General features: G+C 43.0%; 2 protein-coding genes across 6 annotated transcripts in view; one reads left to right on the top strand and one right to left on the bottom strand.

Moving 5' to 3' along the window:
• Nucleotides 1-12,428, top strand: part of Blm (Bloom syndrome helicase) — a 21,947-nt gene extending 9,519 nt beyond the window's left edge. For all 4 annotated transcript variants that reach the window (XM_089736337.1, XM_089736338.1, XM_089736339.1 and 1 more), the window contains 13 exons: nt 829-1,007; nt 1,437-1,730; nt 2,184-2,343; nt 3,032-3,221; nt 3,488-3,678; nt 5,565-5,725; nt 6,509-6,643; nt 8,253-8,423; nt 9,125-9,291; nt 9,842-10,007; nt 10,663-10,784; nt 11,245-11,400; nt 11,721-12,428. In XM_089736337.1, coding sequence (XP_089592463.1) covers nt 829-1,007; nt 1,437-1,730; nt 2,184-2,343; nt 3,032-3,221; nt 3,488-3,678; nt 5,565-5,725; nt 6,509-6,643; nt 8,253-8,423; nt 9,125-9,291; nt 9,842-10,007; nt 10,663-10,784; nt 11,245-11,339 — 2,031 coding nt within the window. In that variant the 3' untranslated portion in view covers nt 11,340-11,400; nt 11,721-12,428. The remainder of the gene's footprint in view (nt 1-828; nt 1,008-1,436; nt 1,731-2,183; nt 2,344-3,031; nt 3,222-3,487; nt 3,679-5,564; nt 5,726-6,508; nt 6,644-8,252; nt 8,424-9,124; nt 9,292-9,841; nt 10,008-10,662; nt 10,785-11,244; nt 11,401-11,720) is intronic.
• LOC114240252 (sorbitol dehydrogenase) lies at nt 12,416-22,368 on the bottom strand. Of its 2 annotated transcripts, XM_089736341.1 has the most exons (8): nt 22,228-22,368; nt 21,346-21,379; nt 19,641-19,774; nt 18,544-18,734; nt 16,595-16,779; nt 14,954-15,132; nt 13,688-13,809; nt 12,416-12,586 (listed from the first exon to the last, which is right to left on the bottom strand). In XM_089736341.1, the coding sequence occupies exons 1-8, from the start codon at nt 22,276-22,278 to the stop codon at nt 12,436-12,438; spliced, it is 1,047 nt and encodes a 348-aa protein (XP_089592467.1). In that variant the 5' UTR covers nt 22,279-22,368; the 3' UTR covers nt 12,416-12,435. The 2 variants fall into 2 exon arrangements, with proteins under 2 accessions (XP_089592467.1, XP_089592468.1); XM_089736342.1 differs by lacking the exons at nt 19,641-19,774; nt 21,346-21,379 and having other exon boundaries at nt 22,228-22,293.

Below are 22,368 nucleotides of genomic sequence, written 5' to 3'. Positions count from 1 at the left end.
CTGCCTCGCCCTTCAAACCGAAACGCATTACTGCTTCACGGCAGAAATAGGCAGGGCGGTGGTACCTACCGTGCGGGCTCACAAGAGGTCCTACCGCCAGTAAAAGTTCGAACACTTCCCGGGATAATCTTTGATAATGTTCATTGTTGGTGGCGGACTGTTTGGTTCAGAAATCAATGGGACTGAGTCGTCAACCGCGAGAGAACTACTTCCTTCACAAATCATGAAAACAAGGACATCATTTCACGGGTGACGCTGACGGTCCATTGGATGTTAAGTGGTTAGGTCCACAGAAATCACAACTGGAATGCCGTCATTAAACACCGGTCTGATTAGTTTCCGATAAAAACTGTTTTAGTCCAGGTAAAATGCAGAATACGATAGCTTAATTGATTTAATAAAGATACGTAAATAATAAAGCCGGAAAATATTTCATTTGAATGTTTAAATGTTTGTGTCAGTGCCCGGCGTCCCCAGTACCGCTCCCGGTCGGTGGGGTTTTTTTAGCCCACTGAGTTTCTCGCCGGATCTTCTCAGTGGGTCGCGCTTCCGATCCGGTGGTAGATTCTGCGAAGCACTGCTCTTGCTAGGGCGGTGTTAGCAATTCTCCGGTTTGAGCCCCGCGAGCTCACCTACACAAGCTAGGGTACGCTGAAATAGCCTCTCAAGGCTATCAGCATAGGTAGGAAAAAAAAAAAAAAAAAGGGGTTTTTCTTAACACTCACTATTAGGTGTATTAATTCATCTATTGCTGAAAATTGGATGAAAGTTTTCGATTATATCGCATTCAGACAGCCCAACACCGCACACGCCGTCTGTCGTTCTCAGGTCCCGGCCGCCGACTTGTCCGGCAACACGTCGCTCGCAGAGACTGACGAGATCTACCACAAGCTGTCCATGAAGGAGCCGCCCATCAAGCTGCTGTACGTCACCCCCGAGAAGATCGTCGGCAGCGACCGGTTCCAGTCCGTCCTCGACTCGCTCGACGCCAGAGGGAAGTTCGCGAGGTGAGGGACCGTCCACTTTGAGAACGCGGCACGACATGAGAACCCTCTTGTCGTGGCCGCTGGAAACTGCATACCCGATCCTGTAGACCGAATGGTAAACCGTCGACGTCGCCCAAAGCACGTCATTACGGACCCTCCCGATTCATTAACGGTGCTTTTAGGTACCACAAGCGCCGGTCACCGTCCTCGTCGAACCCGTCGCTTGCGACGAAGGGCTCGACGAGCGATTTAACCCATAGAAACCGCCCACTGAGTTTCTCTTCTCTGCTCTTGCTAGGGCCAGTGTTAGCAACACTCCGGTATGAGCCCCGTGAGCTCACCTACACACGTTAGGGTGAGGCTATCCGGCCGCCCGGTGCCCCCCGCCCGCGCCCCCCGCCCGCGCCCCCCGCCCGCGGCCCCCACCGGACGGAGTGTCGTTTGTTTGAGGTTCGTGATAGACGAGGCGCACTGCGTGTCTCAGTGGGGGCACGAGTTCCGTCCCGACTACACGGCGCTGCGGCTGGTGCGCGCGCGCTGGCCCGCGCCCCGCGCCGTGCTGCTGACGGCCACGGCCACGCCGCGCGTGCGCCGCGACGTGCTGCTGCAGCTGCACGTGCAGCCCGCCGCCTGCCGCTGGTTCCTGTGCAGCTTCGACCGCCCCAACCTGCGCTACCGCTTCCACAAGAAACCGAAGAACATTAACCAGGAGATCGCCAAGCTCATAAAGAACGAATTTTTCGGGTGAGTCCTTCCAGACTTCCTACTGTCTCTAATAAGAACATTTAGTCATCGTCCCCACGTCTGCAAGCGGAGACGGATGTGGGTCCCGCTCACCGCGCAACATCGAATGAAACATTATTTCTTTGCAAAATGCAAATGCGACCCGAAAGACATTTACGTTCACAAACATGAAGTCCGATTTGTCGTGTTGTTTTAGACGCCACGACAATAGAAATAAAATTAATCAGTCGTGTATGTTTGGAACAAACTGGCAAGAACAACTCAATCGTGTGACGGCCGCGGTGGTCGACGGCAGACTGAGTTAGCTTGACGTTTGTCTACCTCTCCCGCCCTGCCGCTCACATACCTCAGCGCTAGTCGCTTCCATGCACACTATAGCTAAAATGATTAATAGAGAAATGCAGTTTCTAAAAAATGGCGCCTTATCCTCATGTTTAAAACGCTCTATTTTAGGGAATCTGGCATAATATACTGCTTATCGTGCAAAGACTGCGAAGTGTTGGCGGGCGACCTCCGCAAGACGGGGGTGCAGGCCGCCCCCTACCACGCCAGGCTCGCGGACTCCAAGCGGCAGAGCGTGCAGTCGGCCTGGATCGCCGACAAGATTAAAGTGGTAAATTCCACATATCACTTCAATTACTGTTTCCTGTGCGGCGGCAATGGACCATTGTTGATTCAGTCATCATTGCGATGACTTTTATTGTAACGGACGACTGCGAAATGGGTAGGAGGGAGAGCTCCCCCTCCTGATATTCCACTGCCGTCTGCCTGTCCACCGGAAGCGAAGCGTCGCCTTCCACGACCCGCCAGTGGCGAGGATCGGCAGCAACAGGTCAATAAATACGAGTTTAACTCGCAAAGTAGTTTTTTTTAATTGATTTTATGACCTGGTAACTAAGACCTTTAGGCCATGTCTTATTTTACTTTATATTCTTATTTTTATGAAAAATGATATGGAGTGAAATGAAATGAAATGAAGATTATTACTTTAAGACATTAATCAACTGGGATGAAATTAAATGAAATGAGATGATATGGGATGAAATATAATCTCAGTAAAATGGTGGTCATTTACTGAGATTTTTTCAGTGGACTTTTTGGAGGATCCCGAGAAGTTACGTCCAGCGGCTTTATTTCACTATCCCACATTTGTGCATTTTCACAGATATTAAACAGTTATTAAACGACCGTTATTACACGTTTAAACTTGTAGAAACACTAAAGTAAAATAAAACAATTCACACAACTTCGTTCCTCCCGTTTCCGCCAATAAAACCATAGCGTACTCGTTTACTTGACAGATCTGTGCGACCATAGCGTTTGGAATGGGCATAGACAAGGCGGATGTCCGCTACGTCATGCACCACAGCATGCCCAAGTCCATAGAAGGATACTACCAAGAGTCAGGTCGCGCTGGGAGGGACGGGCAACTGGCCACCTGCATCCTCTACTACTCCTACCAGGACATGATCAGACATCGAAAATTAAACAGTGAGCATTGAATAATAGAATTTTATGAATACGTGATGCTACTGTGTTAACTGAAGTTATCGTAGGGTTGTCACAACATTTGCTCTTTGACATTGTTAACTTTCCTTAGGATAAAGAGGACCAGAATAGGGACAAGTTTAAAGGAGAACACTAATGCATATGGATGATATTGCCATCCGCGCACATCTTTGTTTCCATTTAAATTTTCTCCATAAGTAATTTATTTATTTATTTAAACAACTTTCAGTAACATTACGACATTTCAGTGAGGTCGGAAATGAGGACAGAAGCGCGCAATGTCCAAGAGGAGAACCTGCGACGTATGGTGGAGCTCTGCGAGAGTGTCACTGAATGTCGCCGCGCTTTCATCCTGGCCTACCTCGGGGAGACCCTGCCGCGCTGCAACCCTGCCCACCCTGCCGCCTGCGACAACTGTCTGCGGACACAACGCACAGAGGTACGTACCCCGCCCACAAAATATTTTTTCAAGAGAAGTTTTTTCCGGTGCATTGTGTCACCAGAACAACCGAGTTTCCTTTTCTATTGACCCTGACTTCGCTTGAACTCTTTAACGTCTGATACTAGGTAACGTTCGATTCAAACTGGTAACCTACTGTGGAACAGCAGTGGTCCCCGGACTGCTCCTACAGTGTGGCGGTCACAGCAAGGAGTCCCGGGCCTGGCTACTCTCAACAGACAACTGATTCGCACTCACCAGATTCATTCTCGACAACAGTGTATAGACTGACGATCCAGCAAAAAGTTTTTATTATCAAATTGCGGAACGAACTAGCTCACAGCCCACCCGGTGCTAAGAGGTCTCAGCTTATGACGTCCCAACGTGAATTCGGTCACTCACCTTGAGGCCTAAGTTTTAATTGTAGTGTAACGGCTCTCTCTCACATCAAACTGCATCACTGCTTCTCGACTGATATAGTACTCGGGCTCATAGGACGCCTTACCACCAGCAAGTAGTAAAGAGCCTGGTGGAAAAGTTGAGGTTAGTAGACTAACCGGCACGAACCCCGAGCTGAGGTCTTGGTCTGCCCAAAAGTGAGCTTGTTATCTACTAATTCTTATCTACTAATTTACTGGTGTCGGGCTTCAAGTTTGTTTATGTATATCCAACTAACATACTTTCGGTTTCCATAATGACTTCCTCAGCTGCCAGTGAGATTTTTCACCCGCAGCACTTCGTCAGTAATAGTAGATAAGCAATAACAAATAAACGCTTTTCCTTAAGCTATTTGCATGTACTTCTGTATTTATATTGCATGAATATGTATACTATATTATCATATTATTATAATGTTTATTTTAAAAATATCATGTACATCTTGTTTTAGTGAATTATAAAGCATTTTTTATTCTCTTATAAAATTTAAATATGTGTCTTTATTTTAAGAAATAACTAATTTAGAGAGCGAAATTCATTTTAGATTAACGTACATAAAGAATATTGTAAGGCAATAACATGGCTCATTGTGTAGAAGACGTAATAAATAACAAAATTCGAAAAAAAATAAGATGGATTAAACCTGTGCTTTGCGTTTCTCCATATTTTTCTAAGAACGTAATGGGAAGCTCGAATCACTACTTTTGTTATACGGAGACAGATAGGCTGCTCGTGGTTATTATACAGTACCGGTAGATTCTTCACCGTCGACTTATCGACTTAAGTTACGATATCAGCATTTCGAGATCACAACTGCAGTTTATGTGTAAGGCTAACTTTACTTAGACGATATTCTGATCTTTTTGGAACCTCTGGGCAGACTTCGGCTATTTGTTTCTGTACCTACAATATATTCCATAGTGAGGTTATCTGGGGTATTGGTTTGAATTCTCATTTTTACGATCGCATTACCCGCCATCGAAAAAGTATTCATACAACCTGGAATCAATGTGCTCATCCACAGTGCGTTTTCCAATAACTTTGGTATCATGTACCTACTATCCGGTTATAGAATGAACTCTTACGTCGTTTAATCGCGTTTTGAAATAATTGACATCGTCAGGCTGTGGGTTTGCATTGCTTCTGCCATTGCTGTTGTCCATGAGTGAAGGCGAATACTCGCCGTGAGCTGAAATTACAATTGTTCGCCCTCGTATAGTTGGTACTAAAAGAGGACTTTCCACTGAACAGTTGTCCTACTCGGGCAATCTGATCGATTGTTGTTTATAAAACCTGAATGTGTTTATGCAAGATTTCATGAAATTGTCTTTGGGTTTTTATTTTGTCTACGCGATTATAGCTCACCCGTGATTCTGGTACCGATCGGCTCTAGCACGGACTCGCGCCGGACGCACGATACTTCACCCGGCGTTTTGTTTGTCGTTCAGCCGGTGGACGTGACGGAGCACTGCAAGAAGATCGTGCAGGCGGTGAGAGACGCCGGCACCCGGTCGCGGAACGGCTTCACGCTGCTGCACCTCGCGGCCGCCCTGCGCGGCTCCAAGCTGCAGCGCCTCGCCGCGCTGCACGACTCGCCCGTGCACGCACTGTGAGCGCCCGCACCGCTACTTCCCACCCTGAATAACTCACGGATTATCGTCTTTTGTTATGTTATTGATGAGCGAACGGAATCTCCTGTTAAGAGATTACTAGAGCCCATAGACGTATATTTTTTTATTGCCTAGATGTGTGGACGAGCTCACAGCCCACCTGGTGTTAAGTGGTTACTGGAACCCATAGACATCTACAACGTAAATGCGCCACACACCTTGTGATATAAGTTCTAAGGTTTCAGTGTAGTTACAACGGCTGCCCCACCCTTCAAACCGAAACGTATTACTGCTTTACGGCAGAAAGAGGCGGAGTGGTGGTACCTACCCGCGCGGACTCACAAGAGGTCCTACCACCAGTGATTACGCAAATTATAATTTTGCTGGTTTGATTTTTATTACACGTTGTATTCCCTCACCGTGGAAGTCAATCGTGAACATTTGTTAAGTACGTATTTCATCAAAAAAATTGGTACTCGCCTGCGGGATTCGAACACCGGTGCATCGCTGTATACGAATGCACCGGACGTCTTATCTTTTAGGCCACGACGACTTCCACAGTTCAGACGTGACCACTACGTGAATACCGCAACCTTGAGACATGAAGTGAGGTCTCAATTGTACTGCATATCGGCTGTTGCATCGCTCCAACTAGAACGCATGGCTGCTCCGTAGTAATTAGGCAAGACAGTTCCTACCCTAAGGCCTAAGATTGGCTAATTAAGGAAATCTATAAATTCTGATCCAACTTGTGTCCAAGTGATAGTTGTTGAATGCTTTAGTTGCAAGTCGTGGGACCGGAGCGACGCCCAGCGCCTGCTGCGGCTGCTGGTGGTCCGAGGGGTGCTGTACGAGAAGATCGTCGTCAACAACGACTTCGCCAGCGGATACATCGACCTGGGACCGAACGCGGACAAGTCAGTACCCGCACTGTTGGACGCGAGGCTGGGTTGTTGTGGAGTATACTGCACGAACGGAGGTCTCGTGAGGCGTCTGGCGGCCAGGATAGAATAAATGATTTTTTTAAGAATATAACCTTAGGCTACGTTCACACAGTCTCTGTGTATACGGTACCCGTTTTAACGGATACGACAAAAAATTATGCTTTGTTCATTTTTTTTTTCTACCTATGCTGATAGCCTTGTGAGGCTATTTCAGCTTCACCCTAACGTGTGTAGGTGAGCTCACTCAAACCGGAGTGTTGCTAACACTGGCCCTAGCGAGAGCAGTGCATCGCGGAATCTACCACCGGATCGGAAACGCGACCCACTGATAAGATCCGGCGAGAAACTCAGTGGGCTGTATTCACACATAGGCACCGTATAACGTTCAACGTATCTGTCATTACTGGATACGATGTTCACAAGCAAATTCGTAGTATACCGCCGCTAATCTGCCAGGATGAAACTTGTTTGTCTAGCTGCACCGCCCGCCGCCCCCTCACCCCCGCATAGTTTCTATCGGGTAAAAAAATTGTACGGAAGCATGACGGATACGTATTCCGTTCATCCAGTATTCGATGACAAAACGGAATGTCATCATTTACCGGACCGGTTTTTTTTTTACTGTATACTGAATACTGTACCGTATGTGAAGTCGCTAATACAGCTCCATGCTACATCGATGAAAAAAAAAGGGTATTCGACAAAATGGAGGCCATGTGTGAACGGGCACTTACTTTTCAAATCGTCATCCCGCACGCCCGCCCGCAGGCGCCGCACGCTCTGTGCGGGGAACTCATGTTAATTGCTGGTATTTTTATTCAAATTGTTTTTTACGTTGCAACTTCTTCTTTCGTTTCCTCATTACTGAGGATCGTGCCCACCTTGGTCCAGTTTTTGCACCAGCTTCCTCTAATGTTGCCTGCATTCGGCCTGCTTAATGGCGCCTGGGACGCTGGTGTTTGTGGCCTCCTTGACAATGTCTGTCCACCTGGTTGGCAGCCTTTCTCGACTTCTTCCCTTCCACGTGACCTACAACTATTAATTTTTCCAAGTTATCAGGATTTCGTCGGACCAATTTATTAGTTGTCATTAAAATATACTTGTTTGGTGGTAACAAACAATTGCCGCGACCTAACTACAGATCTGAGACTGAACGTTCAACTGTATTGCGTCACAGTAGAAGTAAATAGGCGGTTGCTCGCCGTGCGTTGTTAACACGTCATTTCGGATTTTCCCGATCCACTACCGGTGCTTTTAGGTACCTCAAGCACCGGTCATCGTTCTCGTCGAACCCATCGCTTGCGACGAAGGGCTCGACGAGTAAATTAACCCTCAGACACAGCCCACTGAGTTTCTCGCCGGATCTTCTCAGTGGGTCGCGTTTCCGATCCGGTGGTAGATTCTGCGAAGCACGGCTCTTGCTAGGGTTCATGTTAGCAACGTCGTCAGGTTTGAGCCCCGTGAGCTCACCTACTAGTTAAGGTTCCGCTGATATAGCCTCTCAAGGCTATCAGCTTAGGTAGGAAAAAAAAAGCCGTGCGTTGTGAGACGTGCCGGCCTGAGCTGCCTCTTTCGTTTACAGGCTCATGAAAAATCGCATCCGCATAGTGTTTCCGATGTCGAAGACAACTGACAAGAACAGCTTAACGATAGCCCCCGCAGAGGCCCGGCCCGCGCCCCCCGCCAGCGACCTGGACTCCACGCTGGCCAAGCTCGAGCTCAGGTGCTATGCCGACCTGGTGGAAGTGTGTCGGTAAGTCGTCTTCAATACATCTTGTGCAACAATTACATTGAAATTACATAGGAAAAAAGAAATTTTAAAATTTGGTAAATTCGTCTATACTTCTATACTAATATTATAAAGAGAAAAGATTTGTTTGTTTGTATTGAATAGACTCCGAAACTACTGAACCGATTTGAAAAATTCTTTCACTGTTTGGAAGCGACACTATTCCCGAGTGACATAGGCTATAATCTTTTTTGGCAAAAAATAGGGATCCTTACTAAAACTCCAATAATGTAACCCAAGGTGTAAAAAAATTGCCTAGAATATTCTTTACATCGCGTGACCTGCGAAAACAATTGATGATAGAATAAAATAATGTACTACGACTTTGTAGAACACATTATTATTTACATAAAATGTCACGAAAGTAATGTCTAACTATTATAGTTATGCCGCAATAAGTGTTCTTTTATTTAAAAAAATAAAACAACGTCAAATATCGTTGAAATTTTTGTTAAAGACCCGAGCGGAGCCGGAGCGGGCCACTAGTAAATTATAACTTCGATCACTTCGACCGACGTTGAACGTGTAGGGATTGTGAGATGTGCCGCAGATGTGTCATACGGTATACGAAAAACTAGTTGTTCTGAGTGGGAACTGTCGCCCTTTACTGGTGTGTATTTGCTATACGTTACGGCCCCCACTGACGCGTCTGTGTGCGGGGGCAGCGAGCGCGGCGCGACGCTGGCGGACGCGGCGCTACGCATGACGTCACGCGTTCTGCCGCGCACGCCGCAGGAGCTGCAGCGCGTGCCGCAACTGCCGCTGGACGCGCGCCGCCGCCTCGGGGACGCGCTGCTGCGGGTCACGGCCGCCTACGCAGACGAGAAGACAGGTCAGTTCATTTCCGCCATGGGTCGGTGGGAGACTGACAGTTCATTTATTGTGTAAATCGAAGATCATAATAATTATGTACGACTATCATTGAAATGGTGTTTCTCAGGCATCAAAAAAAGTATTGTGTGGTTTTATGAAAAAAAGTGAAACTTTTTCACATTATCAACATTTTTTAACTCTGACAAACAACATTTACATTAAACACTGACAAAAACAAAAACAAAATAGCGTGCAGCACTGGCACAAATGAGTAATAGTCTACTACACTAATCCGCGGCCGACCGTCACGCGACATGCAACACACAGACAAAAAGTTTGAGACGATGTAATAAAAGTTTCATCAAAAAATAATTAACAATGTAAAAACCACGTATATACACAACACGCATAAGTTGATAGATATTTTACAAATGCTACTAAATTTACTCATAGATCTCGTAACGTGTCGCTGTTCTATGACGGGTCGTGCGCAGTACAAATTTTTCATCAAATAAATCAATAATAATGAACCATAAATAAATCATATGCTATTTATTGTTTTTGTACAGCATTGCAAAAGCAGTATGAAAAAGAAACAATTGAGGAAAAAGAAAATGACGAAAACACGTCTGGATCTGAATCGGAGTGGTCCCGGCCCGGACCTAGCCAACCGACCAACACCTCCGCGCGGAGCGGCCGTGCGAGGTGGAACTATAAGGCCGGTGTGAGGAAGAGGTAATGGCTTATGTAATATAATAGGTTAGGTGCTTGCGAACACTACAAATATTAATACGCGCTAGGGTTCAGGATAAATAAAATTTCACCAAAGTAGAACTAAAAACTGTGTTCAACACTAAGAACACTTAAACACTTCCCAAACACCTTAAAGCACTCAAAAAACACTTTAAAACTCTCAATTCACTTCTTCCGTTTCGCTTCAGGTGATCCGTTCGCTGTTTCGCTTCGAGTGGTTCAGCTTACTGACTGACTGCGCGGCACCCCTACAACGCTTTTATAACCGATACCTCATCCCTAGAATTATCGAGAATATTCTACACGTCTCTAGTAGTAGTTTCCGCGATATGTCAATAGATGGCTTTGTACTTCTCGAGCGCTCTGGGCGCTACTAGATCCTGTGATATTCGTTCGATTATTCGGCGATAGATGGCGTTACTCTTACCCGCGTAACAATACTATAAATATTTAACTACAGAACAAAACCGCCTGCAATTCAGTTAAATATGTATTATGAAGAACATCTCCAAAACTAAATAAAATGAAAATAAATTAGTGACCTGAGCGAGAGTCTGTGGACAGATGGGCCATCCTGTGCTGTGATATCATTCATCCTATTATTTTTTAAAAGTAACCTTTACACTTTTCCTATCAGGTACAAGAGGAAAGCGCCGTCGTCTGCGAAGAAGAAAGCGTTGAGTAGCGTGCTGCGGGGCGGGGGGCGGGGCGCGGCGCGGGGCAGGGGGCGGGGCGGGGGGCGGGGCGGCGCCGCGGCGGGTGCGTGCCCACCTGCACTCGTTGCTTTATTAACTGTCTTGTCGCAGCCTCTCACCCCCCTTCTTATGTGCTTTTTTTATTTATTGCTTGGATGAGTGGACGGATGAGTGGAGTTAGTCTAAAAAAAGTAGCCTAAGTTACTCGTTATATCATCAGCTACCTCTCAATGAAAGTCTTGTCAAAATTGGTCCAGCCGTTCCGGAGTTTAGCCGGAAAAAACAGACAGACAAACAAAAATTGTAAAAAATGTTATTTTGGTATATGTACCGTATATATATTCATATGCATGTAGTAAAAAGGCTATTACAATATTACAAACAGACACTCCAATGTTATTTATATGTATAGATTTTTTTTATTCGATTAATGTAACTCACAAAACACTGGTTTCAAAGAATATTCAAGCTATTGAAGTATTATATAGTACAGTGACATTAACATTTACAATAATGTGTGGCAGGCGGCGGGCTGGGCAGCATGCCGGTGCCGCGCGCCGCCGCCGCCCTGCACGCGCGACCCGGCGTCCTCAAGCCCTCCAAGCTCTCCTCATTCTGACCTGGCAGAGAATCTTCAACTTTATATTTATTAACAATAAGACCTATGACTGATATAATAGGTACGTAGAATATTCGACGAGTTTATATTTTTGAGCGATGACGTAATCCCATCTCCCCGATATCCCCAGGTAAACTCACTGGTGGTAGCCACCCCGCCTATTTCTGCCGTGAAGCAGAGAGCTTTATATCTCAAGGTGGGTGGCGCATTTACTTTGTAGATGTCTATGGGCTCCAGTAACCACTTAACGCCAGGTGGGCTTTGAGCTCGTTCACCCATCTCAACAACAAAAAAAACCATAGAACAACAAGCTGCTTACATGATTTCATAAAATCTGTTGTGTTTATCAATATCACTCAGCATTGTTACGAATGTTTATAGTTTTCGTGATCACTGCCAAATGGACTCCGGATATAGTAATTAGCCACCGAATGTCAATTGGACATATTTTGATGTGTGGTCGGTTCACCTGGTGAGAAGCAGTCGCCTGACAAGCAGCGAGGTCTCCGCCGCGTGGGGCGGGGATCAACACCCCGTGCTCGCGACACCCCCTGTTACCACTACATAAATCTAATCTAGATCATAAAAATTTTAAGCCTAAAATAAAATTTCACTTTTAAAATTGTTGTTTGAAGTGCCTTGTAAACGATCAAATTGTTTGTCAAATTTTACGTGTTCGTCAAATTATTTGACAGTATGCAGGTTTGTTTGACGCGTTTGATGGAAATCTTGATTGACGGCGTGTTTGACAAACAAATTTGAACTTATATGGGTGTGTTTGTCAAACAAGATCTCAGTCTACGGCAAGGAGAAAACCGAATCTACGGGCAAGTTAAAATAAACTTCTTTGATCTTTGGTTTGATCTTTTAATCTATTGTTTGATGAAAACGTAAATTTTGACAAATTTGTCAAACCAATTTGATCACTTACAGGGTGTTTAACGAAAATATAACCCAGAAAGCGTACTCTCGTGCATCTGCCATTTTGAATAACAATAATAAATCTCTTTTGCATTATATCGATGTAATTTTTTTTAATGTATATTAGTTAATGTTTTGATGAAATAAAACAAGGATTTTGTTACGAAACTGTGTTTTAATTTTGCACGTGTATGAGTATTTTCATGGCGGCACCGGATTTGGCTAAATCCAGTGCTTCTTTGGTCTTGTTCAATGGGAAGCGATGAGTGATGAACTGGTCCAAGGGGATGGCCCCGGAGGACACGGCGGCCAGGGCGGGCTGGTACCTGCAATGTTTCGCGTCACGACCGAAGGAAACTTTTTTTTTATTGTTTAGATGGGTGGACAAGCTCACGGTGCCCCTGGTGTTAACTGGTTACTAGAGCTAGCTTACTATATTGCACAAAATAACTTTTAGCATTCCGCGCAATGTAAAACTTGCGGTCAACGACTCCGAGAGATGACGCCGGGAGGCGCGGGCGGCCAGTTGCCTTCGTGTTGCATTACGGCGTCAATAAATATAAATTGAAACCCAAATAATTTGCTCTCAGTTAGGCAATTGATCCCTAAAAGTTTCATTCGGGAAACCGATGTTAAGTTTGTTCACGAGTGTTCACAGCGAAGCTTCCTTAGCACCGCTGTGATTTGAAACTCGATGAACGAAAAAGGGACAGACACATAATTTAGTTTGTAAGCGAATGAGATAGAATACTTCTAAAGGTCCCGCTTATACTACGTGTGAAGTGCACACATTTTTTTTAGTATTCCTGATCATAGGCAGGCGAGCTCACAGCCTACCTTGTACACAAATAGTCTCATTGAAGCCTTATGCGTGCCTTACAAGAGGCGCATGAAAATGTTGAAATTTAGCATTCATTTGGCACAGATACATGTCATTTTATAATTTTTTTTTGTATGTATGTATAGGCGAACAAGCTCACAGTTCAATTGGTCTAAAACAATCACCGGAGCTCATAGACCGCGAATGTCGCCACCCACCTTTAGACTTGAGGTCAAAATCTCATTTTTCACTGCACGAGTTTTTCACGTTTAATCAATATAATTGAATATAATAGTAATGCATATGATCTCTTCTCTTCCTTTTCTCCACCTAGGCCCACTAGACGGGGTCGGCATTGCTAATTTTTCTCTTCCATTCTCTTCTATTAGCCGTCATCTGTACACTCACTCCTCTCTCTCTCATATCGTCATTCACACACTCCATCCCTCTCTCATATCGTCATTCACACACTCCATCCATGCCTTCTTCGGTTGACCTCTTCCCCTTATACCTTGCATAAATAGTAATGCATATGATCAACCACCACAAATAACCAAGGTAGATCTGCTCAAACAAACTGCCAAGATTAATAAAATTCGCTACGTACGTGTTCATAATACGAAAGGACCCTACAACATCAACTTCTCTGAGCAGCGCTTGTGAGAGCGGAAGCTCCACGGTTTTGTCAGCTATGCCGACCACCAGCACCAAGCCCGCTGTCTTGGTCACCTGGAATTGGATAAAGCCATATCACTCCTCACGTTGACAAACGACGAGACGTATTCAAAAATGAGCATCATGTTTTTTTTATATTTTTACTGTTTTTTATGACTGAAATATTACTGGTGGCCCGGAGGCCTTTCCAGTTTCACCTGCACAGGTGGGCGAGCAAAGGCTTAGCCAGAAGGGGCGGGATCAGTTAACAGCTGCCCGAGCGCCTCCGAAGGAGACCTAACAGCTCAAGGGTAGCAGCTGCTTTGCGAATGAATTTTTATGGTACAACCTAATGAAGTACTTTGAAAATATGGGTTGTATTTTGAAGCCGCACGGGGCGTCCTAAAAGACCGGTGGACTATGAGAAAGGATGTGCAAGAGAAGAGTGTGAGTGCGTGAGAAGAGATGACGTATAATATGATTTAATGGGAAAGCAGTTAAAGTGGTTGTTTTAATTAGTTTTAACAGTTTATTTAATTGTGTAAACGGATGAGGGAGGGACATACGACTCATCTGGTGCTATGTGGTTACCGAAACCCAGTGAGAATGGTGCTCCCTACCTTGGGACCTTAGGATGAAATCTAAATTTTGTCGGAAAACGATCCTCACCCTTCGAACTAGAACAGACTGTTTTGCGACAGAAATGGACAGTATAGTGTTGTTACGTGGTTGTTACGTATCCGCTTGCAATATGCCGCAACACTAGCAAAAAAGTGTATTCTTCGTACAATTAGCAACAGTTACCGAAGCGTAACGGGTTCACTGGTCATAAATAAAATAACTTGCGGTAGGCAGCGGCTTGGCTCTGCCCTTGGCATTGCTGAAGTCCATGGGCGACGGTAACCACTCACCATCAGGTGAGCCGTATGCTCGTCTGCCTACAAAGGCAATAAAAAAAAATAAAAAAAATAACATATCGACGCTTGAAAGGCAAACGTGACTAAGCGACATTGCGTGAACTTTACAGTAGATTAATTTAAAGTTGAAATACCTGAAAAAAAATCTATTTTAACGAATCTATCTGTAAGATTGAAATGATTTTAATAGACCTAGAATTTTTTTTTGCGCGTCGTATATGCTTATTGCCTATCATTTATGTAAAAAGCAGTTATTGTCGCTTAGTCACGTTTGCCTTTCAAGCGTCGATATAGAGACTTACCAGTAAAGCGACTCTCTGCGCCGACCCGTACCCACAGGCATCGATTGAAACATCCGGGCGGTCACCGAGCAACTTCACAATTTTTTCTACAACCTCCTCGTCGGTGTACTCCCGACGGACGAGGAGGACGTTATCCGCTCCCAGCTCCAGTGCCGCGTCTAAACGTGACTGAACTACGTCTGTAAGATCAATGACATTGGTGGAATAGGCAAAGGTTTTTTTTTATTGCTCAGATGGGTGGACGGGCTCACAGCCCACCTGGTGTTAAGTGGTTACTGAAGCCCATAGACATCTACAACGTAAAGGCCGCCGCCCACATTGAGATATAAGTTCTAAGATCTCAGTATAGTTCCAACGGCTGCCTCACCCTTCAAATCGAAACGCACTGCGTCACGGCAGAAATAGATAGGGTGTTGGTACCTTACCCGTGCGGACTCGCAGGACGTCCTACCAGTAATTACACAACATTAATTATAATTTTGCGGGTTTGATTTTTACTACACGATGTTTTATTCCTTCACCGTGGAAGTCAATCGTGAACATTTGTTAAGTACGTATTTCATTAGAAAAATTGGTACCTGCCAGCGGGATACGAACACCGGTGCATTGCTAGATACGAATGCACCGGACGTCTTATCCTTTAGGCCACGACGACTTCAAACAGTCTTCGAACTTATAACAGTCACGACTATAGTAGTTACGTGTGCCAGTTTAAAAGATGCGACAGTCGTTGTACACGGCGTGGACTTAATTTTGTCACGTTGAGATGGCATGGGCTTCTGTAAACCAAATACAAGGTGGCCGTAAGCTCGTCGACTTATCTTTAGCAAGAGAAGAAATAATTACTGAATACTACCAACGTTGTTACTGTACTAAAGCTATTTCAGTAATTTCATTGGTCTACTGGACGTAAATCCCGTCAGAATCACTACCTATTCTAGTAACATCGAGGAGTTATTCTAGATTCACCAAACTAGTAGGTGAGCTCACGGGGCTCAAACCTGACGTTGTTGCTAACACGAACCCTAGCAAGAGCCGTGCTTCGCAGAATCTACTACCGGATCTACCGGATCGGAAACGCGACCCACTGGGAAGTTCCGGCAAGAAACTCAGTGTGCTGTGTCTGTGGGTTAATTTACTCGCCGAGCCCTTCGTCGCAAGCAACGGGTTTCACGAGAACGATGACCGATGGTGGTGGACCTCTTGGTGTACCTAAAAGCACCGTTAGGTAGGTATAGACAAAAAAAAAAAAAAAAAGGTAGGTATAGACAACTGTTGACAGTTTACAATATGTCCTTCCACCTAAATAACCTGGAAGTTTTTAATAAACTAGTGGTCCTCCGGTAGTCGAAATTCGACTATGATTAATTGAAATTATAAGTTTGTACACTATTATAATTCTGTTGTCAAAGACTTACTTCTATAATCACAGATTTCGCCAAGACTTACAGTATAGGCAAATATTAATAATTAAAATAAAAAATATATTAACCTTTTGCACTCCTTCTCTATATTTTCTATAAGTGTGAGAAATTTCATACTCCTCCGTCCGCGCAATTTTCGTAAAAAGGGGTACAAAATTTTTGCTTCACCTATTAATATATAAATAATAATATAATAGTTATAATTATATTTTGCTACCTGTTAAAATAATTTTGCTAGCTCCCATTGCTTTGGCCGCCATAGCACACAAGATGCCAATAGGTCCGGCCCCAAGGATAACGATCTTAGATCCGAGAGTTATCTTGGCGCGGTTGCAGGCGTGGATCGCGATGGCGAGCGGCTGGACCGCTGCCCCTTCCTCCATTGATAGATTATCTGGTAATCTAATAGAAGAACAAACAGAAACCTAAGAAGCTATTTTTGAACAAAATGATCGGAACCGGATATTTCTGATTGCTTATTTATACTAAATTACATAATACACATCTAAAAAGAGTCGGTAAAAAAAAGAAAATTGATTTTTTTTTAGTTGCAGAAGTTGCACATTTTTCAGAGTCAGTCCCTATTCCAAATCTTCAGATTTAACAAACTAATACTAATATTACCTTCAGCCTACAGGAGTCCACTGTTTCACATGGGCCTCCCCAAGCTTCACCACAATGTAACAAACCACGCATTTTAAATTAACAAACTAATTAACACAATTAACTAATTAAATATAACAAATGAATAACTAATAACAATAAACTAATTAACAAATTAATTAACACTCTCTAATCTCTTAATTTACTTATTTAATCAATTAAGCGAATTTCAATAATACGTTAAAGTCAGTACAAAACTCGCCTACCCCATGATCTGTAAGCGGAGTAAAATGTCCCTTCGGAACAAGGTGACACTTTACAAAACTTGCATAAGGCCCGTCATGACTTACGCGAGTGTGGTGTTCGCTCACGCGGCCCGCACACACATAGACACCCTCCAATCCCTACAATCCCCCTTTTGCAGGTTAGCCATCGGGGCTCCGTGGTTCGTGAGGAACGTTGACCTACACGACGACCTGGGCCTCGAATCAATTCGGAAATACATGAAGTCAGCGTCGGAACGATACTTCGATAAGGCTATGCGTCATGATAATCGCCTTATCGTTGCCGCCGCTGACTACTCCCCGAATCCTGATCATGCAGGAGCCAGTCACCGTCGACGCCCTAGACACGTCCTTACGGATCCATCAGATCCAATAACCTTTGCATTAGATGCCTTTAGCTCTAATACTAGGGGCAGGCTTAGGGACCCCGGTAACCGTACTCGTCGAACTCGACAAAGAGGTCGACGTGCAACCTAACCCATGCATCAGCCCGCTGAGTTTCTCGCCGGTTCTTCTCAGTGGGTCGCGATTCCGATCCGGTAGTAGATTCATTCGCGAAACAATTGCTCTTGAGTTGTTAGGTCTCCTTCGGAGGCGCTCGGGCAGTTGTTAGCAAATCCCACCCCTCTTGGCTGAGCCTTTGCTCGCCCACCTGTCCTGGTGAAACTGGAAAGGCCTGAATAATATTTATTATTTTATTGAACTTTTATTTTCATTTAAATAATATTTGTTTTTATCTATTTTATTATTATTTTTCTAATTTTTTATTATTTTTAAATTAATATTTTTCAATTTTTTTTTATTGTTTATATGGGTGGACGTGCTCACAGCCTACCTGGTGTTAAGTGGTTACTGGAACCCATAGACATCTACGACGTAAATGCGCCACCCACCTTGAGATATAAGTTCTAAGGTCTCAGTATAGTTACAACGGCTGCCCCACCTTTCAAACCGAAACGCATTCACGGCAGAAATAGGTGGGGTGGTGGTACCTACCCGCGCGGACTTACAAGAGATTCTACCACCAGTTTTCGTAACATTGTTGGAGTTTCAGTAAGGATTCCTTAATTTTTTTTAAAAAGAATAGAGCCTATGTCACTCGGGGATAGTGCAGCTTCCAAACAGTGTAAGAATTTTTCAAATCGGTTCAGTAGTTTCGGAGTCTATTCAATACAAACAAACAAACAAATCTTTCCTCTTTATAATCTTAGTATAGAAGTATAGATTAGTATAGATAATCTTTGTAACGAATTTAAAATACAAAAAACAGTTAACTTACTTATGACAAAAATCGGCGACGTGCTTGTAGTAACGGCATAGGTTTCCCGGAGCGCCCATCGAGGAGCAATAACGTGGCTCCACACACAGATTGTACTTCCCTCGTTTGCACAGTTCACAGGACCGACAGGGCTGCGTCGGTTCTATTGCCACTCTGTCGCCCACTCTCAAACTGCTTACTTTGTCTCCTACCTGCCGATATGTATTACCTTTTTTCGTTATCATGTGATGATCGATATACCTATATAAATCGCGAAAATAGGCATAATATGTCCTGCCGCTAGTAATTAGGTACGTAATTTACAAATTCATGTGGGTTTCATTTCATTAGGTACAGAATAATTGATATTCCATTTGACTCCATACAGTAGAAGGCCATTCGGATTGTCGATAATCCCACTATCACGGATCGTTTGGAACCTCTGGGTCTGCGGAGGGTCTTCAGTTCCCTCTGTATTTTATACCGTATGATCCATGGGGAATGCTCTAAGGAATTGTTTGAGATGATTCCGTTATCTCCTTTCTACCATCGCACCGCCCTTCAACGGAGTAGAGTTCATCCATACTACCCGGAGTCACTGTGTTCATTCACAGCTAGCTAACATCCGGCTTTGGAATGAGCTCCCCTCTACGGTGTTTCCCGAGCGCTATGACATCTCGTTCTTCACACGAGGCTTGTGGAGAGTACTTAATGGTAGGCAGTGGCTTGGATCTGCCCCTGGCATTGCTAAAGTCCATGGGTGACGGTAACAACTCACCATCATGTGGGCCGTATCATCTTATGCCTGCAAGGGCAATATAAAAAAAAATCCATATCGTCGAAGTTTCCAAAGAACACTTGCAGAGCGCGCACTGCAGCTACTTCGAAATAATGCCAAATTGAATTCTGACCATTCCTGAGTATCTATCATAATAGGTTATTCGTAATACGGCAAATACAGCACAATTGTACCAGAACATGGTTAACCCACCCAGAATATAACGTTCAACACGTCAAACTAATTAATATCCACGACTACTTATTTTAGGGATTCTTAAAATTTAAGGGCAGCTTTAAACAGAAGATTAGCGTTATATTCATGTAATAATTTATATAACCTTGACCACAGTTCCGGCACCTTCGTGACCAATGACAATCGGTTTGTCGATAACATCCGCTCCACACGTACCCGTGCTGTATAACTTGACATCAGAACCGCATATGCCGACACAGTCTATCTTTATTAAAACCTCTGCGTCAAAAATAAAACATTTTAATTTAGGTAAAAATAGAACCATATAGCAAGACGCACAGACAAAAGATGAACATTACAGACAACTAGGTGGAAAGGACTAACCTTTACCCGAGAAGGGGTTCTATCAATGGTACTGAAGAAAGTAACTATAGCGAGTAAAAGAAAATAAAAGAAATTACCTAGTATATATTAAATCTCATGTAATAACGATTATTATTATGGATTGGAAATAAACAGGCTTTATGAAGTCGTCGTGGCCTAAAAGATAAGACGTCCGGTACATTCGTATATAGCGATGCACCGGTGTTCGAATCCCGCAGGCGGGTACCAATTTTTATAATGAAATATGTACTTAACAATTGTTCACGATTGACTTCCACGGTGACGGAATAACATCGTGTAATAAAAATGAAACCCGCAAAATTATAATTTGCTTAATTACTGGTGGTAGGACCTCTTGTGAGTCCGCACGGGTAGGTACCACCGCCCCGCCTATTTCTGCCGTGAAGCAGTAATGCGTTTCGGTATGAAGGGTGGGGCAGCCGTTGTAACTATACTGAGACCTTAGATCTCAAGGTGTGTGGCGCATTTACGTTGTAGATGTCTATGGGTTCCAGTAACCACTTAACACCAGGTGGGCTCTGAGTTCGTCCACACATCTAGGCAATAAAAAAATAATATTATTATTATAAAAATACAACAACAAACGACAAATGTTATATACTACAAAAACGCTCTTGAATAATAAGCCAAAAATATAAATTAAAAACAATTTAATCCTGCTGATCCTTGTCAGAATATTAAAGTAATAAAATGATTTTAATGTTATTTACACGTGAGCATATTTTCAAGGAAATCGAACGTTAAATTGGTGCGTTGAAAAATGTCTCTTACATAAAAAATTCACGGGTCAACACCAAATCTGGATTTGATTGCGAAACATAAAATTTCGATATTTTAGATCGTAATTAGACGAGAAAAATATACATGGCATGAAGCAGTTTGCTTTTGAACTTTAATAAATTGACCACATATGAAACAAAATGCATCAGCATCGTTATTCACTGATCGCTGTTTATGACTCGAGTGCCATCTAGGGGCACTGTGTAAACACCCCACTCTGATAGCGCGGTTTTTTTGAAAGTATTAAAATTAATTAAAATTTATAAAAAAAATTAAATATGAGTATTATTACTATAACTATCACAAAAGCAAACTTTATACCAAAAAAGGTATTTTATTTTCGTTTTTGTGAATAATTAATCGGAAAAACCTAGTTTCAATGTTAGGACAAAGAACGAATTTTTTTTGTGGAGTTGTGAAATAGATACAGATCATGTTAATAGAAGCGTGTTAATGATTCTTCCCAAATGTTGGTGCATTCCAGATTACACTTCGTACAGCTAATAGTAACATTTCCTGATAGACATGGATTCCAGTTGGAAGTATAAGACAGTACTTGTGTACTTAATTACTTATTGTGTAATACACTCGAGGGTTCGATCTTAAGTGTGAAGGAAACTTCTCGTTTTTCGAATATCTCAAATTAAAAAAAAAAAAACTTTTACCGTCATCGTTTATCTCGGGCACTGGAATTTTCTCCTGAAATTAAATGACATAAGTAGTAAATAATAATAAAAAAACTATTAATTTTATATTATAACAGCTCTATGAAAGTTTTCATCAAAATATATCGTCCCATTATCATTCCTCAAAAGGTCAATGTGATAAGGCAACGTAAAAATAAAATTATAATTCAGTTTGTTGTATTTGTTTTTATTATATAACAGTTAGTATGCGTAGTATGTTTTTTTTTACATTTATATTGACGAATAAAATCACAAATACAAGCTTGCCTTGTAAATATTGCTAATGTCGCAATTGTTACACTAGTCATCTTATCATATTTACTTTATTTAACTAATTTTTCATTTTCTACTGTGTTCAATTAAGAGTTTTATATTCTTCCTCGTCTTTAATAGATCGTAGTTCATTTATGGTACTTTCATTGGAAATAAAAAATAAACAAATTGTCAAGCTTCTGTTCTGTCAGCCCACAGACGTCCACTGCTGGACATAGGTCTCCCCCAAGCCTCGCCACAAAGATCGGTTCTGCGCTGCTTGCATCCAGAGGATCCAAGCTTAAGGACGATATATAACAGTTAGAAGAGGCTCTAAATTGAAGTAAAAAATTTCATTACTTTATGACTACTACTGTATCAATTAATTCATCAACACAATGGTTTTAAATTTTATAAACACAGGTTAATTTCGAACACAATTATAGACACATTCTACATGTGTGCACTCGCAAGACAAGCTGGACGTAATTAGAGGCTATACATAAAACAATTTAATGTCTTTGTTTTAAAGATTAAATATAAAGTAATTTAAATACACATATTAAATATTTTGTATATAATTAATATTGATAGTAAAAAGAGCCTCACGATTCTGACGTCGTTGGCTCCGTGTAACACAGCAGCGTAGTTCTCAGTCATCTTGCAACCCGTTAACTTCGATAATTATTTGAGAAATGATTACAAAATCGTAACGAGAGCGCGATATCTTTGGACGCAGATAATAAATCT

The sequence above is a fragment of the Bombyx mandarina genome, chromosome 21 (genome assembly GCF_030267445.1).
Source record: "Bombyx mandarina strain Sakado chromosome 21, ASM3026744v2".
Taxonomy (NCBI): domain Eukaryota; kingdom Metazoa; phylum Arthropoda; class Insecta; order Lepidoptera; family Bombycidae; genus Bombyx; species Bombyx mandarina.
This window is presented reverse-complemented; position numbering and strand designations above follow the sequence as displayed.

Excerpts from the sequence above, each read along its gene's own strand:
- LOC114240252 (XM_089736341.1), bottom strand. The coding sequence starts at position 22,278 with ATGACTGAGAACTACGCTGCTGTGTTACACGGAGCCAACGACGTCAGA. Across the intron at positions 16,780-18,543 it reads GTCGCCGATTTTTGTCATAA|ATTACCAGATAATCTATCAA; the intron begins GTAAGTTAACTG and ends TTCTTCTATTAG. Across the intron at positions 15,133-16,594 it reads TAGCAAAATTATTTTAACAG|ACGTAGTTCAGTCACGTTTA; the intron begins GTAGCAAAATAT and ends TTGATCTTACAG.